The sequence below is a fragment of the Capra hircus genome, chromosome 12, assembly GCF_001704415.2.
Source record: "Capra hircus breed San Clemente chromosome 12, ASM170441v1, whole genome shotgun sequence".
NCBI lineage: Eukaryota > Metazoa > Chordata > Mammalia > Artiodactyla > Bovidae > Capra > Capra hircus.
In genome coordinates, this window is record NC_030819.1 from 67,174,923 (window position 1) to 67,196,611 (window position 21,689).

The following is a 21,689-nucleotide window of genomic DNA, read 5'->3' on the forward strand; positions in this document are numbered from 1 at the left end:
CAGCTTCCTCATCTGTAAAGTTGGAGGACAGTTTGACCTCATGGGGTTATTACAAGGATTAATTTAGTTTATTAAAAGTACTTAGAACATTGCCTGGCAATATTAAACACCACATAAATGTCAGTTACTATCACTCAAAATTATAATAATGAATAGATGAAGGCTCCAGAAACATTTTTACATTTTAGAAGTCTGAGGTTATTTTTTGTATGTAGTGTTTCTGATTTTTAAAAGATCACCAATGGGGCTTGGATAACCCCAAGAAAAAAAAAGTGTGGCTTACTACACTGATAAATGAGTTTTTAAGAAAGAAACCATTTTGTATGACCCAGTACAAGGAGTAAAGTTGACTCACAGGAGATGTCTGGCTGGCATGAAAACCATTAAAGAAAATCCTGAGCACGATGTTGACCTCAACTCGGAAACACATGCTTTACATATTATCCTATCACTTCTTGAGCTCCTGGCATGTGTCACTGAAACAGACTTGTTTTTTGTTTTTTTTTTGTAATTTTTTTCAAGTGGTCATTCTCTGTTATTGCTTTTGACTTAGATAAACGACCTTCTAACTAACTATTGGGAAACCTTTTGTAGACTTTATTTGTGATGGTTATGTAAAGTGATAGCTGCGAAAGACTGTCAAAATACCTAACAGTGTGCTTTTCCAAAAGAAAGGGCAATTTCTTTGAAAGTAATAATGAAAGGATAATAGAATCCCAGATATAAGAAGGAATAAGGGCTGTGAGCTCATGGATGGCATTCATCTGCCAAGACAGGAAAGTCTGTCTCAGGACCTAACTGGTTTTGCTTGCTTCCTACCACTGAGTACACTTGAGTAGCTACAACAGGAGCAAAGTACACTGGGCAGTGCCCCAGCAAATGACTTTTCTTGCCAGGAAAGCCTAGGGCAATTCTGCCTCTATAGGAAAGGCTGATTCACAGCTGTATAAGAGTCTGGCATTTCACTGAAGATGCGACTACCTTGAATGGCCTGAATGTTCATTATATATTTAGTATATGTACTAGTTTTAATACTTTCCCGGTGGTTCAGCGGTACAGAATTGGCCTGCAATGCTAGAGACACAGGAGACGTAGGTTCCATGCCCTGGACTGGGAAGATCCCCTGGAGGAGGGCATGGCTACGCACTCCAATATTCTTGCCTGGAGAATCCCAAGGACAGAGGAGCCTGGCAGACTACAGTCCACAGCACCACGTAGAGTTGGAGATGACTGAGCACGCATGCACGCAGGCACTACTTTTAATAATATTTCTGAATATTTTACCTTATAACAACTAATTTTATCTTATTGTCTAAACACATGAGTTATGGCTGCTATGGCCAATTCAGAGATTAATGAAACATACAAAAATAAAGTGCACACCTGCCTTTGGAACTGAGAGCACATTTAAGAGGATTGTAGCCTTAACTGCAAGAGTCAGAACTTCAAAATTTGAAGCAGTGTGACCTGGTCGAGCAAATACAGGCTTAGGAGTCAAACTGATGGGCTTTGAATCCCACCTTGTTTATTTCCTAGTCATCTGTGTCTACCCAAATTACTTCCCTGGTGGCTCAGAGGTTAAAGTGTCTGCCTGGAATGCAGGAGACCAGAGTTCGATCCAAGAGTCGGACAAGACTGAGTGACTTCACTTTCACTTTCACTTTCCAAGCCTATTGCTTCATCTGGAAAGTAGAGGCAATATTCACTCTCAAAGGTTTCAATAATTCAATTATATATACATGTGAAAGAGTTCCCTCCTCACACACAGAAAATTTTTGTCTCTGCAACATTCTTTTCAAGTCCCCCTCCTTCCCAATGGGAAAAAACTAGAACACTAACACTTCTCAGAATATTGGTCAAAGTTTTCAGTAAAAGAAAATGTCAAGTGTAAAATGACTACCAAGAAAATAGTTTATAGGCAGTGAGGGGTTCAATCATCATCTTAATTATTAATCCTACCATAATAAATCTCCAAGTACAAAGTGCTCAGTTGCTTCAGTCATGTCTTACTCTTTGCGACTGTGTGGACTCTGTCCTTCCAGGCTCCTCTGTCCACGGGATTCCCCAGGCAAGAATACTGGAATGGGTTGCAATGCCCTTCATAAGTATTATAATGAAAACACCATTTGTATAAACATCAGAGACACAGGCCCCTGAAAATTTTCTCCATAAAGGATATTTGTACTCAGGTCACCAGAATGTTGTGTAGAGGAACCCATTACACTGTAAGAGAGTATTCTGCGTCGGGGTTTCCAGGACTTGAAGCCTAGGGAAGCCTTCAGGAAGGAAACCTTGTTTGGGAACAGAGATTTGAGCCAGATTTCAGGTTAATTCTAGATAGTCATCCCACTCCATCTCCAGACGCCAAGTGGGATCTGAAGATGGAAAATAGATCGGGGCGGGTTATCTACGTAAGCACGAAGATGACAGGTAATCACCAAGGGAGATTCCTGTGTGGAAATAGGAAAGAACAAGCGGAAGAAACGGAGTTACTTCCCTCGGAGGCCCCGCATTCTTCCCGCTACCTCTAGGTTCCCATCACACTCATCAGAACTCCATGCCCACGAGGAGGATGAGCTTGGAAGAGACAGGTCAAGGATCGCCCTCCCGCCCTGCCCAAGGGGTCCCTCCCAGAGTAGCCTCCTGCGCGACTGCGACCGCGCGGCACCCCAAGGTCACGACGAAAAGCTCATCTCTGTACCTAAAATGCAGCAGGACCAACGACTCAGAGCGCAGGATGTGTATTCACAATGCAATCATTAACAGCCATTAATCCTGGGCCCTGTGCGTCTGTTTAGGATTTGAGAACACTCTTCAGAAACCAGTCACCCCAAGGAGGGTGGGGGTGGGGGGCGCGTCAGAGGCTCTCGGGTGGAGGCATAGTTTCCTCAGTCCTGGGCGCGCGGGGACAAGCTTGGGGCTCTTCTAAATCGGCTCCCGTTCCCCAGCCAGATTGGCCTCTGTCAGCTCATCTCTAAAGATAATGGTTAAGGTGAGGGAAGCACAATTTTAAAGATACAGCACCCCAGGACCCCTGAGCGTACAGTGAAACCGGCCAAGCTCACGAATCCCTGTTCTCAGGACACAAGCAGGACTTTGCAAAGGAAAAAATCCTCCTACGCGCAGGCGCGCGCCGACCCCGTGTTGTCCGCCAGGCCGCCACCCCCTTCGCCACGCCACGCCACGCCACGCCCCTGGCCACGCCCTCCCCGCCATAGCCCCGCCCTCCCCAGCTCCGCCGCGCCCGGCTGGTCTTCCGTGTCTTCCGCCCAGGGAGACTTCTCCTCATCCTGCGCTGCGCTCTGCCGGCCTGGGGCGTCGCGGTACCCGCCTCCGCGGTGCGCACAGACCTCCCCCACCCCCGCCGCGCCTACTCAGGCGCTCGGACGCGGGCGGGAGGCGGAGCGGAGGGGTCGGGGGCGGTGTCGCCTCAGCCCAGCAGCTGCAGGCGGCGGCGGCGGCGGCGGCGGCGCCGGAGGTCCACGAGATATGGCCGCCTCGGTGTTCTGCTGCCTGCGGTGCTGCAGAGATGGCGGGACGGGCCACATCCCTCTGAAGGAGATGCCGGCCGTGCAGCTGGACACGCAGCACATGGGTAAGGGCCCTCCCTTCCCCAGACCCAACGGCCCACCCCGGGTCGGGCGCGGCGGGTCGGGGGGCAGCCGGGGGTGTCTCGAGGAGCCCCGCACGCGGCCGGGCCCCGCCGGGCTCCGGGCGTCGTCCCCTGCCCCTCGCCCTGCGACGCTGCCGAAGACCCGGGTCGGCGTCGCGGATCTCCTCCGGACTCCGGCCGACCGCACCGTGGCCTGGTGCTGTGTTCAAGCAGCCCGGTCCGCTCCTGTCTCGGGGAGATACGGACGTGTGGACCTTCCCGTTCCCACAGGAACCTCCTCTGGGCCGCCACCTCCCGAGACTCGTCAGACGTCCCCGGCGAGGGGCGTGGGGGCGACTCGGTTCTCCTATCCCGCCGTCGAGCTTCAGTCAAATACGCGCATGTTGAGAACACTTAGCTGTCCTCGCTCCTTCCTCTGCCCTGACAGCTTTCTATTAGCCCGTCAATTATCGGTTGTTTGCTCTCACCTCCTAAAGTCAAGACAAGGCAAGTTGCAAAAGCCTAAAGTCACAGCTTAGCTCAGGACATGTCATTTCAACAAAAACCTCCCCTTGTGCGGCTCCTCCTGAGTCATGCTTAGAGGTGGTGTAATTTCACCTGGCTGGCTTCTTCCTAGCAGGTCAGGCTATTGCAGAAATAGCGTGTTGCTTCTTCCCATCTATGGTTTTTCCTTTCAATTTCAAATGAGCCTATAGCTTCTCCTCCTATAACATTCTCCTCTTCCCCTCTATAGCCTCTCGCCACCTTATTTCTTTCTTAGACTTGTCCCATGTAGTTTCATGCTTCTGGAGTGTGGTTCTAGGAGATGACATTTCCCACTGTAATTATTTCAGAGTACTGTCTTTTTGCCGAATTATTCTCTTTTAAATATACATCTGCACTTTTAGTTTTTCCCATATCTCTCTTTAAAAGGACAGTGCATTGAAGTAACAAAGGGAATTTTTAAATATTTGTAGCAAAACCCTCTCCTGCCCAGATTCTTTATACTCTGAAAACACTCTGCTCATTATATTTTTCTTTTTTTCACATTTCTATAGCATGTACTAAATAACAAATGTGATAATTGTTTACCACTTTGTATGCGGGTTTTTACTTTTCATTCTTAGATCTCCCCAGTGTAATATAGAACCCCAGTGCATAAATATGTATGTAGTGAAGTCGCTCAGTCGTGCTGACTCTTTGCAACCCCATGGATAGTAGCCTGCACCAATCTCCTCCGTCCATGGGATTTTCAAGGCAAGAAGTACTGGAGTGGGTTGCCATTTCCTTCTCCAGGGAATCTTCCCAACCCAGGGATAGAACCCAGGTCTCTCACATTGTAGACAGACGCTTTACCATCTGAGCCACCAGGGAAGTCCAATATGTATGTAGGTGTACGTATATCTCCTTGAATTATTTCTTATTCATCATCACTTATAGACAGAGGTTCAAATTCTGTGATTTCCCTCAGGAAATGTTTCCATTTCATGTATTCATTCACTCAGCTGATATTTATTGAGTGACTGTCAGATGGCAGGCATTGTTTTATATGCTAGGAACACAGTAAAGGAAAACCACACACAGTTTCTGGAGGTTATGATCAGCTTTAGTTCTTTCTGTCTCTACTGCCAAACTCCTGAATTATACAGTCTACTACAGTCTTTAGAGTATTTGCTTTCTCTGGTCTCTTCTGCACGGAGAGCTGGTCACTGGTACTCTTTCCACTATGTTCTCCTTTTTCCAAAGCTGCCCCGCATCTTTCAGTAGAGTAACGTCATCCCCTGATTTTCTTCCTGCGTGGAAACTTTTTCTTAACCTGTCTTCCAAAAGCTTCAAATTCTTCAATCACAGAAAAAGCCTGATTTTAGAAAACAATATAAGAGGAGAGGCTTACCAAGTTAGGAATAGGTTTCAAGCATGAATTAATCTTAAATTGAAATATGGGAAGCCCACTGAGTGAATATGCATGTATTTGGATATGTGAAAGGTTAATATGATTGCCTTTTTTTTTTTTTAAAGTCTCTGCATTTCATATGCGAATAAGTGTTGTCTCTTTCAAAGTTGTGACTTATATTGGTAATGCTACATCACCTAAAGTGATTTGGAATTCCTCTTGGGATTTTCTGTGGTGTAGTTTTATAAATATCTTCTTTTGTACCACAACCTCCATATTTAATTGTGATTTGGTTTTTTAGAAATATAGAACGTCCCTGGTGGCTTGGGTGATAAAGAATCTGCCTGCAGTGTGGGAGACCCGTGTTTGATCCCTGGATCAGGAAGATCCCCTGGAGAAGGGAATGGCAGCCCACTCCAATATTCTTGCTGCGAGAATCCGAAGGACAGAGGAGGATTGTGGGCTACAGTCTGTTGGGTTAGAAAGAGTTGGACACGACTGACTGACTAATACTTTTTAGAAATGAATGTCTTCCAAGGTAGCTTCCTTGAAAGGGATGTTATTCATTTAGAAATGTCTAATGCTTTTTAAAAAATACTCTTTGGCTATGTTTATATATTTTCTGACTGTACTCAAATTTGCCTTGACTATTTAAACAATCTTGATAATAAAACTGTACAAATCACATAGATCCAAATATAGGATAGCTTTGTACTTAAAAAAGAGAAATAGAATAGGCTTGAAATAGTTCCCTAATGATTCACAAGCCCTGTAGAATGTTCTCTGAATTTACCCCTCTTTATGTATAAAACATCTCAGTACCTGGCAGAATCCCTTGGCGATAAGAAATGATATTGAGATAAGAACATAATAGCATATTCAGATTTGGTTGTTTGGGTTCAACTCAGAGTTAACATGTAAGAACCATAGAGTATTGCTGGGTTTAAAAAAATACCATGTATTTTCATAATTCTTGAAATGTTTTTTCACTTAGGGTGCTTTCAGTTACAAGCAGTAAAACCTACAACTCAAAAATTGTTGAAAAATGAAGGTAAATTTAAAAAGTAAAACACAGCACTAGCTTCAGAAAAGACGCAATGCTGCCAAGGACTGGGCTCCTTTTCTCTCTTTCCCCCGTCAGCTGTGGCTTATTCCTGAAGGCTGGCGTCCCCGACAGCTTACAGCCTCTCACTGTACTATAGGCATCCTCATTCGAATCCAGCAAGAGCGAGAGAATCTTTATCCCTTCATTCTCTCTGCAAAAGTCTTGAGACTATCTCTGATGGTAGTGGCTTAGGTCGCATAACCGTTTTTCACTCAGGCACTGTGGCCAAGAAGTGTGGAATGCACTGATTGACTTAACCCAGGTCAAAGCTGTACCCCTGCAGCCAGAGATTGAGTCAGCTTCCTTGGAACTGTTTTGATCTCCAGAGAGAAGTTCGTTGGGAAAGAGAAAACAGATGCTGCATGTCCACGACAAGCACTTAGCAGAGCATATTCATTCATTTCCGTATCAGTTATTTGTCGAGCGTCTGCTGGATGCCAAGCACTCCATGGTCTTTGCTATTAAGGAGGAGCTGGGCCCCGGTTGCTCACCAGCCAACTGCTGGAGATCTGTGAGGCAGCTAGATATAAATTATGTATAAAGACACTTTCCCAGAATTTGCAGTTTAGCATTTTGTAATTAGAAAAAAAAGGATGCTAATGAATTTTTAATAATCATATAATAGGATCTTGTGGGCTTCCCCGATGGCTCAGTGGGTAAAGAATCCAGTTACAATGCAGGAAACCCAGGACAAGCAGGTTCAGTCCCTGGGTTGGGAGGATCCCCTGGAGGTGGAAGTAGCCACCCATTCCATTATTCTTGTCTGGAAAATTATATGGACAAAGGAATCTGATGGGCTACAGTCCCTGGGACTGAGCAGGCACATAGTGCAATACAAAGGATCTTAGTTTCACCTTCTATAAGAGTGTCTTTAATCAGCCCATTTAGAATTGTGGTAAAGTCTTGAAAATTTGGTATTTCTCGTGTGTATTTGTCCCAAATAGTTTTTTGTTCAAGTATCAATTCAACAGTGAGTTGAGAGACCTGCCTCTGTTAGTACATTTGTTACTATTTTCTAATTTTATTTTGCCCTCTCTGGAAAGAGGGATTCCCTACAGTTCCCCTAGCCAGATCTGCTTGGTTTATAAACTTACTAGCAGAAAAGTTATACTGATTACAGATCTTGGGAGTCTGTCACGGGATAGTTATGGGATATTTCTTACAGATAAGCATTTTGTTAAATTTCTTTATGTTCTCTGCTATGGTTTCCTAAATCAGTGTTTGGAAAAGAATTGGTATTGGAGTCACATGATCAAGAGATTGTTTTTCTTACTCTCATCTATCAAATGTTATTTGAACTAAGCTAAGATTTTCCATGAGAATAAAATGCATTTAATGATGTTGAAACCTTGTTTACATCTTTTCAATGTGATTAACAGCAGCGATCTTACAGATATTTTTAAGATCCTAAAATTGGCATTTTTCCACGTCAGCTATCTCGAGAACATAGATGTATGTTTCTTTCCATGGTTCATTACTCTTCAGTTCTTACTTGACCAGTGCACTTGCATAAGACCTTGTACATACGTTCATTCAGCTTTTACCAAGTTGTTTTGTTTGGATTGAACTGAAAATTGTACTAATTTCCCAGCTTCTTTTAAGTGTTTCTGTTTTTATTTAAATTAAGAGATTTATGAAGTCATCAAATTGATTCACTGGCTAAAATGGAAGAAAGTCTACTTCAGGGAGTTCCCTGGTAGCCTAGTGGTTAGGATTGTGGGCTTTCACTGAGGTGGACCCAGGGTTCAGGGAACTGAGATCCCACAAGCCGCACAGCCAAAAACAAAAACAAATCTACTTCTACCTTAAAAGTGTTTAAAATATTCAGTATGTATATTAAAAAAATTCAGTATAATTCAAAGTTACTGTTAATTTGAAGCTGTCTAATTAAACAAATTCCTAGCCTCAAATTAATATTAAATATAAATGTTCTCCCAGAAAAAAAGTGAATTAAATATTTTAAATTTATCATTATTTCATATTTCAGAGTATATATAGTCTTCCTATTTTTTGGAGACTAAGAGTTAAAAGTGAAATAGAAATTAACCTTGAGGGACTTCCTTAGTTGTCCAGGGGTTAGGAGCCCACCCTGCAATGCAGGGAACACAGGTTCCATCCCTGGTCAGGGAGCTAAGATCCCACATGCTGTGGAACAACTAAGTCCATGGGCTGCAATGAGAGAGTTTGTGGCCTGCAGTGAAACATCCCACATGACTCAATGAAGATCTGTTGTGCCACAGCCAAGACTCAACACAGCCAAATAAGTAAACAGTAAATCAGTAAATATTTTTAAAAACTTAACCTTGATTGTTGGGTAAGAGAATACAAAACTTTACACAGTGTCTGTATTTTTTGTTTAGGAACTGACGTTGTCATTGTAAAAAATGGAAGACGAATATGTGGAACAGGAGGTTGTTTAGCCAGTGCACCTTTACATCAAAACAAAAGCTACTTTGAATTCAAAATCCAATCCACAGGTTGGTATAACGGTACTTGACTGTTAGTAGTCTGAATGTGAGGAGGAATCTTCAATATATGGAAAAGATTAATGAGGTAATTAAGAAAAAAAACACTGAACTCTTACTTGGAGACCTTTTTCACTCACATCTTCTTGTGAGATCCTGGTTTCATTAGTTAATTTAGTTATATTAAGTTCAGTTTTCTCATCTATAAAATGGATTACAGGAGCCGCCCTTCCCGCTTCATAGGAGCTGTATGTATGAAAGTGTTTTAACAGCAGTATGTACTGGTTCCGTTTAACACACAAGCATTGTTATTAATATGGTTAATGATTAGCAGGAGCTAGGTGAACCATTTCGTTTGGTCAAGCGTGTAAGGTGTAGACTCTTGCTGTTTTATCTTAAGATAAAATTAATCTTAAGATCCTGAGTTTTTCCCTTAACTCTTGTTAAGATTCCCTGATTCAGTGTCTTCTGAAGTGATTGGCAGATTTAGAATCTTGGTAGAAGTCTAAAGTCTCTTTAAAATTTTTTGAATATGTACACCTGAAACTAACATAATACTGTAAATCAATTATGCTTCAATTAAAATTAAAAAATTTTTTAATTATGAAGTTTCTTGACTTGTATGGCAGTTCTACATGAATATTATAATAGTTATTATTAGTTAACTTGTGGCAGTTTTGAATATGGGGAAATTTTTTTAAGGCTTTCTTAGAAAGAAACTTGTAGTAAAATATGGCATGAGTAATATAGGTGCAGAACAGGGAAACTAGAGTGGAGTAAATTAATTCTGCTCTTACATGAAAGACATAAAATATCCTTCTGGGACTTGTTTTTTAAATTGTTTTAAATACTAATTTTTCTTAAGTGTGTAAAATAAATATAAATCTGTCCTCCATTCCATTCTTTTGTAAGTTAACTCACTGGCTGCAAAATGTCTCTGGTTACCGTAATTTTCTCAAGTATAACATACCTTTTCTCAAGAGAAGTGAATATTTCCTTGAGCCTTAAATGTAATACAGATTTCTTTGTGGGTTTTCTGTAAAGGATGCTATCCTCAAAGATATTTCTAGAATAAGTGTATTGTTGGAGTTTGAGGCATTGATCCCTCAATGAAAGCTGCAGGCAGTGTGCCAACGGGTGTCACCGTGCACAGTTCTTCAGGAGGAAGAGGACGCTGTAACCCTGCCTAGAGCTGTTGTCACATGAAATTAGTATCATCCCCTACTGGCACTCTTGTCTCGCCTTGGAGGATAAATTATCAAATTATTTAGGAGGCCAAGACAGGGAAGTCCAGACATGGAGTTTTCTGATGGCCTCACTCAATCCAGGAAAATTGATTGACAACATGGTCTTCAAGCATTCTTTAGAATTTCCCCTGATTTTGATAAAAACTGAGAAGGAAACAGTTTGAGATATAATCAGGAGCTGTACATATTCTGTTAGACTGATAAAGAAGAGAGCTGGTCTCTTTAAAAGTCAACTTAGACCAAATGGTTTTAAACTCATGGACTTAAGGTATTGGATAAGAAAATGATTTTACATTTTATCATTAATTTTCTCCTTTCCATAGTATTGATCAGGTCATACATTATTGGTCACATATTACAGATGCAAAAACTAAAGAAGTCATTTCCTGCTTCTCAGAGGTGGTGCTTGAAATAGAATCCGAGGCTATTTAAATTCAATGTGTGGCTTTTTAGTAATATTTGGGGGGAAGAATAATAATAGTAATGACAGTAGCTAGCATCTTTTAAAAATACTTCCTCTGTGCTTTATTTATCCATTAAAAAAAAATACAGTGTTCCAGTTATTTTACTTGGATGATCTTGCTGTATCTTCTGATAACTTTAAGAGGCGAGTTCGGTTAGACTCCATAGTTCACAGATGAGGAAACAGAGGTTACGTAACTTGCCCAAGATGACATAGCACAGGCAGGATTTAAACCAGGTAGTACAGCTCCAGGGCCCACTCTTATCTGCCAGGCTGTACCTACATCTGCAGAGATGTAGCACATCATTTGCAAACTACTTGAAAAAAATTTTTTTTTAAGATTAACAAAAAATAATTTAGTGATAATATGCCACTTTCTTTATAAACAATTTACACTCTCTTTTAAAACAACTTTCTTATTTGTATTCTTCAGATTTGGGGAGCATTTAAATTATTATATTTTTTAGGAATCTGGGGTATTGGCGTTGCAACTCAGAAAGTTAACTTGAATCAGATCCCCCTTGGCCGAGATGTACACAGTCTGGTGATGAGAAATGATGGAGCCCTATACCACAACAACGAGGAGAAAAACAGGCTGCCAGCAAACAGCCTTCCACAGGAGGGAGATGTGGTGGTAAGTTTCCTTGTGGACTTGCTTTCCACTGTGAGTTATTCAACTTGAGCTGCTTTTAGTATTTCTAGTTTTGCCTGGGAGTTTGTGGTCCAAATTCCAGAGCACCGGGATTGGATCTAATGAGGTAGTTGGTTTTCCAAAGAGAGCCCTTGATGTTGATGCTGCTGTCTTACATAACTGCCTTCTTTCTAGAGCTGCACTGGCCAGGAAAATCACCACGAACCCTTATTTCCATATAGGAGAGTTTATGACTGGTTGGCTGCCAGTCAACATCTCCTGCCACTCTCACTTAAAAGAAGCCTTGGCCCACAATTGTAAAAGAACGCTGACCCTTACGTTAGAAAAGATTAGATATTTTTGCAGCTGGAGATCTCTTAGAGAAGACATTTATTACTTAATTTGTTACGGACTTCTGTTAAAGAATTACAGCATTTTTATCAGGAGTGTTGGTCCTTGTTAAACTTAACCTGCTTAAACTTCTTCACTTTGAGAACTCTTTCAAGAACTGGCTCAAAATCCTAAGGCTTGATTATGGAAAAGTTTTTTTTTTTTGGAAAGCAGGGGATAGAAGGAGTTACATATTATGAAGGCTTCTCGGTTTTTATTCCCAACTAGATATATTCAAGTCTTTGCCAGAGCCATCCTATTGAAGATGTAATCCAGAGATCCCTTTCTGTCTTTTTCAGATACTTCCTCTCACAGTGTTTTCCAAGAACCGTATGCATTGAATTCAGGCCATTATCTGTTGAGAATAGGGTTCTTGGGTCTCTTTTAGCCAGAGGGTCCTTATACCCAGAGCCTTGGGTTCCTTGCTTTTGTAGCAAATCGAAAGGAATCTAAAGAATGAGATTTTCTAATAATTAGATAACAGACAAGGTAAATCCAGGTTACTGAATTAAAGAAGTATACACTATTTGGAAGAAGTTGAAAAATAATGAGGAAATGAAAGCTTTTGACTATGGTCTGATCTTTCTTCTCTTCAGTTTAAAAAAAAATTATGAAGAACAGTTTTTAAATAGGTAAATTATAGAAAGTGGTTCCCCCCCCCCAAATTAACTAAAGAAAACAAGGAAACCAAAGACATAAACCATTTTTAAAATCTGCTTTTCCTTGTTCTTCCTTTTAAATAGTTGGTTCTGTGTTTATAGATCATTGCCAGATGCCCGTAATGTGGAACACCCTATTCAAGGGGTTATTTCATGAAAGAGAATCTTGAAGTCAAGTTGATGCTGTCAGCCTGCTTATACTAAAAAATGAAATTCAAACATAAAGGATAATCCGGGTAACTCCCCAGTGGTTAGGACTCCGTGCTTCCACTGCAGAGGGCCCGGGTTCCATCCCTGGTCAGGGAGCTAAGATCCCATGTACCGCATGGTGAGACCAGAAAACAGAAGAAAGGATAATCAGTAACAAAAGCTTTTCTTTGTTGATGTACTGACTTGTACTGTGTTATTCTTTCCTGCCTGTCTCGTTCCTCATATCGACAGATTTAAGGATGTCATTTTTAGTCTGTCAGCATTGTTAAATTAGACTTTGAGTTTTTATGCCCATTCTGATAAAAGGAGGGCTCAAAAAGATGAGAGACGAGCAGAATCCTGAGAAGTAAAGCACCATCCCACGCTAATGGCTGTATCTTCCTAGTTCAGACACTTGCAAACAAATTTCACCGAATTGCTGACAACAGCATAGGAAAGCTGGAATGAATTATAAGACAGTCGAAACATTCCATATGTGTAGAATGTCGGTCATATACCATTCTCTGAGGAGAAATCAAGAAACACAAGCTTTCAATATCCAACCAAATGATTGTGTTTCTGTAATAACCATATAGGATCAGCAGGGCCTACTGCAGCACCAAGGAGGCACACCTGAGACAGCTTATGCTTACTTTTACCTTTTTAAAATTACAGTTTTCAGTTTAATTTCAGAGAAGGTGAAATGGGTGGTACTATTATTATCATTTTACAGACCAGAAGTTAAGTAATAGCTTATTCAGAGTGACTCCAGGATTACAGTCTAATTTCAGAGTCTGTTCACCAAACCTGCAAATAATTATTGATAAATCCTTAGAACACATCGGGTTTTTGGTATCATAAATTATGAAAGAATCAAACCTACTATCTAGAACAAAGGGCAGATTAAGGGAATTCCCTGGTAGTCCAATGGTTAGAACTCTGTTTCCACTGCAGGGGGCACCAGTTCAGCCCTGGTCAGAGAACTAAGATCCCGCGGTGTGGTTTCTCACATGCTTCCTCATGTCTTTCCTTGGTATTTTTGTTGTTTAGTCACTCAGTTGTGTCCGACTCTTTGCGACCCCGTGGACTGTAGTCCACCAGGCTCCTCTGTCCATGGGATTTTCCAGCCAAGACTACTGGAGCTTGTTGCAATCTCCTTCTCCAGGGGATCTTTGATACTGCGTAGTGGGTGTTGTCCCCTGGAGAAGGGAAAGGCTACCCACTCCAGTATTCTGGCCTGGAGAATTCCATGGACTGTATAGTCCATTTGGGGTTGCAAAGGGTCACACACAACAGAGTGACTTTCACTCACTCGTGGGGTATTGATGCTGGAGGGTAGGGTTGAGAACTTGCAGTAGGTTATGCTGCCACCAGGTGGGGAAGGTGCCCAGATCATACCTGTTAGTCTGAACTGCTGGATTTCCTGTAAAGAGGGTTACATGCTGCTTTTTATGTAATCATGTTTTTTAAATGAAACAGGTTTCTTCACTAAAAAGCAAATCCTGGCAATCACTTTATTATTTAAAGCATTTAAAGTATTATTTAAAGTATTTAGTATTTAAAGCATTATTTACGTATTTAAAGCAAATATGTAATAAAGCAAAAGCAGTTTTGTTTATCTTTCTCAGTGTTTAGTCTAACCCTGGCTTTGCTAAGATTTGAGGAGAATCTTTTAAAGCACTTAACATGTTGACTTATCTGGGCCTTTGCTGTCTTAACTGGAAAGTGAAGGATTTAAGACTAGATCATCTGTAAGGTCTTTTTCTGTCTATAAAAGCTTTTAGGTTCATATAATTTATCCACAGTCAGAAATCCTTCAAGTGGTTGCTTCTTGATCTGTGATGATTTCTCTATTGAAAGGTCTCTGCTGTCTTTCTTGAAAGGAAAGCTCTCCGTCTTTAGCTGGTAAATAACTGTACAGAGTTTTAAAGAGAGTTTTAAAAGTGTAAAAGTCTTTACAAGCTTTGAATTGCATGGCAATTAAGAATAACTTTTCCAAAGCCATACTGCATCAGTTTAAATTCCAGCTCTGCCACTTCCTAACTGTGCAACCTCAAATAAGGTATTTAACCTCTCCTATGCTTTAGCTGCCTCATCTGTAAAGTGGAGATAATAAAAATACTTAGGATTAAATAAGTAAATATGAAGTGTCTAGTGTTTGGTACATAATACAGGTTGTTTTCCAGAATGTCAATAATAATAATTGTAATTTTGTACCATTAATAATATACAAAGTAATATATTTTTATTTTGCTGTCTTTTTAAAGCCTTTTGAGCTGTTGTTTTTCTGTTTTCCACTTGATACTAATTATCAGTTATATGCAGTTGTAAATACCCACCTTACCTTAGTAATACATTTCACATATTTGAAACCAAGGTAAAAAGAGAAATATATTATTTCTTTTTGAAAATAAATTGTATAAAGACAGTTCACCACAACTGAAAACAATAATAGGTAATAATCCCTAACGGTGAAAACTTCACTATTTTCCCCCTTTGTTATCAAATTCTACATAAAGCAGTGTTTTCTATATGAGTTTAAAAGGTCTCTCTGTTTACAGTATGTAGTACTTATATCACCTTAATATTCAAAATATAAAACCCAGATTATCTGAATAAAATACTAGGATTTAGTTTGACCCCTCGAATGTGGACTCATGGGATTTTACTTTTCCCCTCTCTCCACATAATCACCACTACTTTTTTTTTTTTAGCTCAATTCAAATAGATTTCTACCAAATTGTAAACCCTTAATAAAATCTGTTATGGAAAAAAAAATCTGTTGTGATCTTTTGCTTAGTTTTTTGTTTCCATGCTCCCCAGTTAGTGCTTTCTGACTGTTCAGGTTTTTATGGAACATATATATTTTCCCTCTTTTTAATATTTACTTTGCTTCCTAGGGTATTACATATGACCATGTAGAATTAAATGTATATTTGAATGGAAAAAACATGCATTGTCCAGCATCAGGTATACGAGGGACAGTGTATCCAGTTGTTTATGGTAAGCGAAAATATTTCTAAACATTATTAAATGTATGTTAACTTTTGCTTGGCATTTAACTTTGTAACTATCATCCAGAAGGCTGGACAAATTAATAAGGACCTTTGTATATGGAGTATACTCAGTAGGTTATCACAATCCCTCTTTGTGGGACTAAGGAAAGTTTTTATTTCCTTTGTATTAAAAAAATAAACTTGCTAAATACAATGATTATTCTTAAATATGCAATAGCCATATTCCCTTTTAGATCATATAGTCTTAGATTCCAGAAAGTTTCAAAAACTTCACGGAATTTTCAAAAAGGCATTCCTGCCAGTTGTTAGAAAGGGTTAGACAAACAGAAAATGTAATTGTAAAGAATATTTTGAAAGTAGAGATGGGAATTCCATGTAGATTGAACACTGGTTACCTTTACAAAATCACCTAAATGTTAAAACTCTTCTGAGAAAAATTATGACTTAGAATGGTTTCATATTGATTGTTTTGCTTTTGATAGCCATGTATGTGTAAGTATAGTTTCTGTGCAGGTATACCTCCAAGAACTGGGTTACTTAGAGATGACTCTGTACTCCTCAGTTACTTTTATTTTATTACAGAAAATTCCAAACATGTAGAAGTAGCCAGAATAGAATAATGAACCCTCATGTACCCACTACTTAACTTCAAACAATTGTCAGCTAATAGCCAGACAGGTTTCATCTCCTCCCTACAGTCCTCTGTTCTTCACCTCCCCTCCTTAGATTGTTCTAAGGCAAATGCCAGACATTATACCATTTTATTCTAAAATATTTTATATGTATCCCTAAAAAATAAGATGTCTCTCTTTATAGGAAACGTACATAAGTACAGTGCCTTTATCACTCTCTTCATTTTTTATGTTATCAACTTGAAATCAACAAGTGTATGATTTTCTGCCTGTGCTATTAGTGGATTGCAAAACATTTTCTCATTTAAATTACTTTAAATAATTAAGGATTTGAGCCATAACAAAAACTAATTGTTAGCTTTTTTATAGTAACTTACCAGAAAAGTAACAGACTTTGTTCAGAGTAGCAGAAAAGTATACAGTAGCAAATATAAATATTTAATAATTTGATATAACAACCAAAGCCTGTGCTTTAAAGTTTTCATTTATCTTCTTTTTCCCTAAATAGTACTTTTCAGTGATTCTACCTTCTTTGTCTTTGCATATCTTTGCATGAAAAGTGTATTTTTAAACTTGATATAAGTTAGTTTGCTTGCAGTATTTGGTAATCCTAAAAGTAATGTCTTTGTTTACTTAAATAAATGGAAATGTAGCTTAATATTTGAAATAGTTTAGTCTGAGAAACAAATATCAGTAAAATTTTAGACTGAGTTACACAAATGAAGATAGCAAACGAGATTTTTATTCTAAATTGTTTCTTTGATTTGGCATTATTTTGAATGCAGTGACGTTTCTGTAGTAATATATTTTATAAATTGAAATTGATAGCCAGATACGATCAAAAATAAAAATAAAATTCAAATTCCCTTACCCTTTGCCTTCTATCCTATACCCAATCCTAATTCTTTCCTGTTGTCCATACTGTCAGTCCTCATATTCAACCTGTGGAGAGACAAAACTGAGTAACAGTGAAGAAAAGTTTGTTCACAGTTAGGACTTCCAGTTTCATCTAAGTTCTCTGTGTTTTTACATCTCTGCACCTTCCAGACTTTCATCGCTCTTGAATTCCCTGTTCATTCTCTGTAGATCCATCTTCCACTTTATAGAGAAACAGTCCATCATGGTGAACTCCAGCTTCCCTCCCCCACCTCCTAAAGGTTTTCTCTTCCAATCTTGTCTCCTTCCCATCCCATTTTAGAGGAAGTGGTGCCCTTAATGTTCAAAAAACTCAGTCTAGATCTCAAACTTCCCAGTCCTGGGACTTGACTGTCAGTTATTTTGTCTGTATCTCATGTCATCAACCTTGTTCTTCAGTGCCTGTAAACATTCTAAATCATTCTTATTCCAAAATGCCCTCCCTTAAACTTGTGCCCCTCACCAGGCCTGGGTTTACCCTTCTCTATATGGCTGCATTTCCTAAAACATAGCTTTTGTCTCTGTTTATATTGTATATTCAGCTACTGAGGCTGCCTTTCCCACCACTTCACTGCAGCAACCTGCGTTAAAAATCACTAGTGGAAAAAAAAAAATCGTTAGTGACTTCATGAATGTCACATCTAGCGCTTAACTTTTGTCCTGCATTGATAATGAAATATAAACTATTTAGTAATGTGTATCAAACATATATGCACAACTTAACAAATAGCTATAAAGTGAAACCCACGTCATCACTGTAGTCAAGATAATGAACGTGGTCGTCACCCCTGAGTTTCCTCCTGCCCCCTTGCCATGCATTCTGCTCACCTCTCCCCACCACCCCCCTTGTGGCCACTATCTGCTTTCTGTCGCTACAGATGATCTTACGTTTTTAGAGTACTGTATAAATAGAATCATACAATTTGTATTTTTTTAATCTGATTTCTTTTACTCAGTGTAATTGAGACTCATCCATGTTGTAACATGTCCCAAGAATTCATTGATTTTCATTACCAAGTAGTATAGTTCTTTGTGTGGATACATCACAATTGATTTTTCCCTTCACCTATTGTTGGATATTTAGGTTGTTTCTAGTTTCTGGCCATTACAAATAAAGTGGCTATAAATATTCATGTGTAAGTCTTTGTGTGGGTATATGCATTCATTTCTCTTGGATAAGTACTGCTTAAAAAAAAGGAAAACAAAAAAACATGTAGAAGCTGAATAAGGCCTGCAGGCTAATTAACAGTATTGTATCAGTGTTAGTTTCCTGGTTTGGACATTGTACTGTATTTGTGTGAGATGTTACCAATGGGGGAAGCTGGACGAAGGTTACCCAGGAATTTTTGTATTGTTTTTGCTTCTCTTTGTGAATCTATCCTTTTTTAATAAAATATTTTTTAAGAAGTAATTTATCGTAATGTATAAAATTGAGAAAATACAGGTAGGTAAATAAGGAAAAACTTAAATTACCTGTATTTACATCATCTAGAAATAATCATAATAATATTTTGATGTATTTCCGTTCAGTGTTCTTGACAGTTTTTATTCTTCACTGTGGCTGTTTTTAACCAGTAGGATCATGTTTTGTAACCTGGATAGCAGATGTGTTTCTTCTTCTTGCGTGTTAATTTTATGGCATTATGGAAACAGTTTATAAGTATGTACTCATTCAGTTTAAGGTGTTTGCTTCTAATTTATTTTCTTTCTTTTTCTGTCTCTAGTTGATGACAGTGCAATTTTGGATTGCCAGTTCAGTGAATTTTATCATACTCCTCCACCTGGTTTTGAAAAGATATTATTTGAACAGCAGATCTTCTGAATGTATTTGTTTTTGAAACTTGTATTTCTGCACTGTTAAAAGTGTTTACCATTTAATAAAGCTTTACCTGACACATAGATGAAAATATATTCTTAAAAATATGCTTGTTAATATTGTCTAAGGAACCAGTGTATACACTATACCACCCTGAAGTTGTGATTTAAAGTACTTGGGTTTTGTGATATGAAATCAGCATTTGGGGCGGTTTATTTAACTCTTATTTAAATAAATATAACTGTGGGTTTAATTAACAGTATTAAACGGGAATATGTATATAGATATTTAAAAGGGAGTCTTTCTTAATGTAAAATATTTGTATTGATAGAGACAGAGTTGGGTGAGTTTTTTGGTCATTCTGATGTTTAGACCTCATTAACTGTTTTAAGTCCGCAGTCCAATAATTTTGTGTCTCAGTGTCTTTTTTTATATAACGTATAACAAAGTGACAAATTTATATTATTGGCAACTTCAGTTTTGGCGATTTATTTACTGTAAAATGTACCACTTTAAAAATGTTAATTGCTTGTTTTGTTTGTATGCCGTTTTTAATTTTCTTTGTGAAAGGAGATAAATGTGGTAGTAATTATTGGAGCATTTTGTTGAAGACCATCATGCTGTGTTACTTCAATACCTGAGTAAGTGGTGGTTGACTGGTGACAGTGTACACAGCAGACATTTAGAATAGTATGATGCCTTCAGTTTAAATGGAAATGAGGTTATTCTTTTAAGGATTTTAATTTAAATGTGCATTTTTCTGTAAGGAATAATAAAATAATAGTAATTAAGGACTCTTCAGTACTATATTAAATACATGTTCTTCCTGTTGTAATTATACTGTAAATTCACTTTGCCCTTGATTATTCAGAAGTTCAGAAATAAGTGAATCCTCTCCATGACCCTGACTGAGCCTTTGCTTAGTTTTCAGGAAGAATCCTTTAAAAAATACCCTACAAAGCTGAACAAATCACTGTCCGTATCTTTGGGACAGTCTCCTTTGCAGATAGGCCAGGCCAAGGATGCATGCATTTCACTCATTTATCGACATGGAGCAGTATGTCATACCAGAAAAACATCGCTTAAGAATCAAAGGAGACCTGAATTGTAGTCTTGCCACTGGATCCCATTATCTCTTCAGGCAATTTCCTCAGTTTCTCTGGATGCAGGTTCCCCATTTATAAAAGGGATAGTCATACCTTGTTGGTAAGATTCTGAAACTGGTTAAAATTACATATGCAAAACAGCCTCATCATCATCCACACGTAATGAATGCAGCGTCTTTGTTGACTGCGCTCAGTGGTTTTCATAGTGTGGCCCTTAGACCAGCAGCATCAGCCTTCCTTACCTGACAACTTGTTAGACGTGGACACTCAGGCCCCACCCCAAACCCATGGAATCAGAAACTGCTGGGGACGCACCCAGGAATCTGTTACAGAACAAGCCCTTGAGGTGATTCTGATCCATGCTAAAGATTGAGAACCACTGCTCAGGAGAGAATTCTCCAAGAGTGATTGCCTACTATAAATTTTCTAAGGATTTAAGACTATTGTTGACACATAGAGTCCTGCACAATATTTATTTATTATTTGATACATAAAAATATAACAATTGGTTTTAAAACATAGATATATTTGAGTAACATATTTACATAAATCCCAGATTTAACTCTGTAGATACACAGAATTGAACTAACTTTATGTATTTTTGCCTTTCTGACCTTGTAATTTTAATTAGTAAAGAACATGGTTATTTCAGAAAGAGATTTAATATAACTACTGCTTGCATTCTTTATAATGTTACCTACCTCCGAATTATTTTTTTAAGAGCTAACCTTTTTTTTTAATGATCATGTTCTTTTCTCAAGACTGTCTTTGCTACCTCTAATCATACTGAATAGATACAGTACTAAAATTGGTATATGAGTTATGTCCATGACAACAGTTTGATGAAAATCCCATGGACAGAGGAGCCTGGTGGGCTGCAGTCCATGGGGTCGCCAAGAGTCGGACACGACTGAGCGACTTAACTTTCACTTTTTACTTTCATGCGTTGGAGTAAATGGCAACCCACTTCAGTATTCTTGCCTGGAGAGTCCCAGGGACGGAAGAGCCTGGTGGGCTGCCGTCTATGGGGTCGCACAGAGTCGGACATGACTGAAGTGACTTAGCAGCAGCAGCAGATGTGCTTTTAATCTCTAGCTATCTAATTTCTCGTAGGAAAATTACCTATAACCTCAGTCTTACCTTGAGAAAAACATCAGATTCATAAAGGGGCATCCTACAAAATACTTGAGCAGTACTGTGCACAGTCATGAGCATCAAAAACGAGGGAAATCAGAGACACCCACACCCCAGGGAGCCTAAGGAAACAAGTCAATGTAATGTGCGAACCAGGAACAGAAAAGGATATTAGGTAAAAACTAAGGAAATCTAAATACATCATGGGCTTTAGTTAATAATGTATCAATATGTTTATTACTTGTAATAGATGAACCATAAAAATGTAAGATGTTATTAACGGGAAATTGGAAGAGGGGACATATGGGAACTCTGTACTACTGTCTCAATTTTTCTGTGAATCTAAACTGTTCCAAAAAATAAAGTGTATTTAAAAACCTACATTCAGCTAGAAGAAAATTAAAGCCTTTCTTGAAGACAATAGAACATTGGTA

The 21,689-nt window shown here is 38.9% G+C and overlaps 1 protein-coding gene across 1 annotated transcript; it reads left to right on the forward strand.

Annotated features, from left to right (window-relative positions):
• SPRYD7 (SPRY domain containing 7) lies at nt 3,245–21,678 on the forward strand. Its single transcript, XM_018056720.1, has 5 exons — nt 3,245–3,595; nt 8,952–9,068; nt 11,234–11,400; nt 15,536–15,638; nt 18,924–21,678. The coding sequence occupies exons 1-5, from the start codon at nt 3,490–3,492 to the stop codon at nt 19,019–19,021; spliced, it is 591 nt and encodes a 196-aa protein (XP_017912209.1). The 5' UTR covers nt 3,245–3,489; the 3' UTR covers nt 19,022–21,678.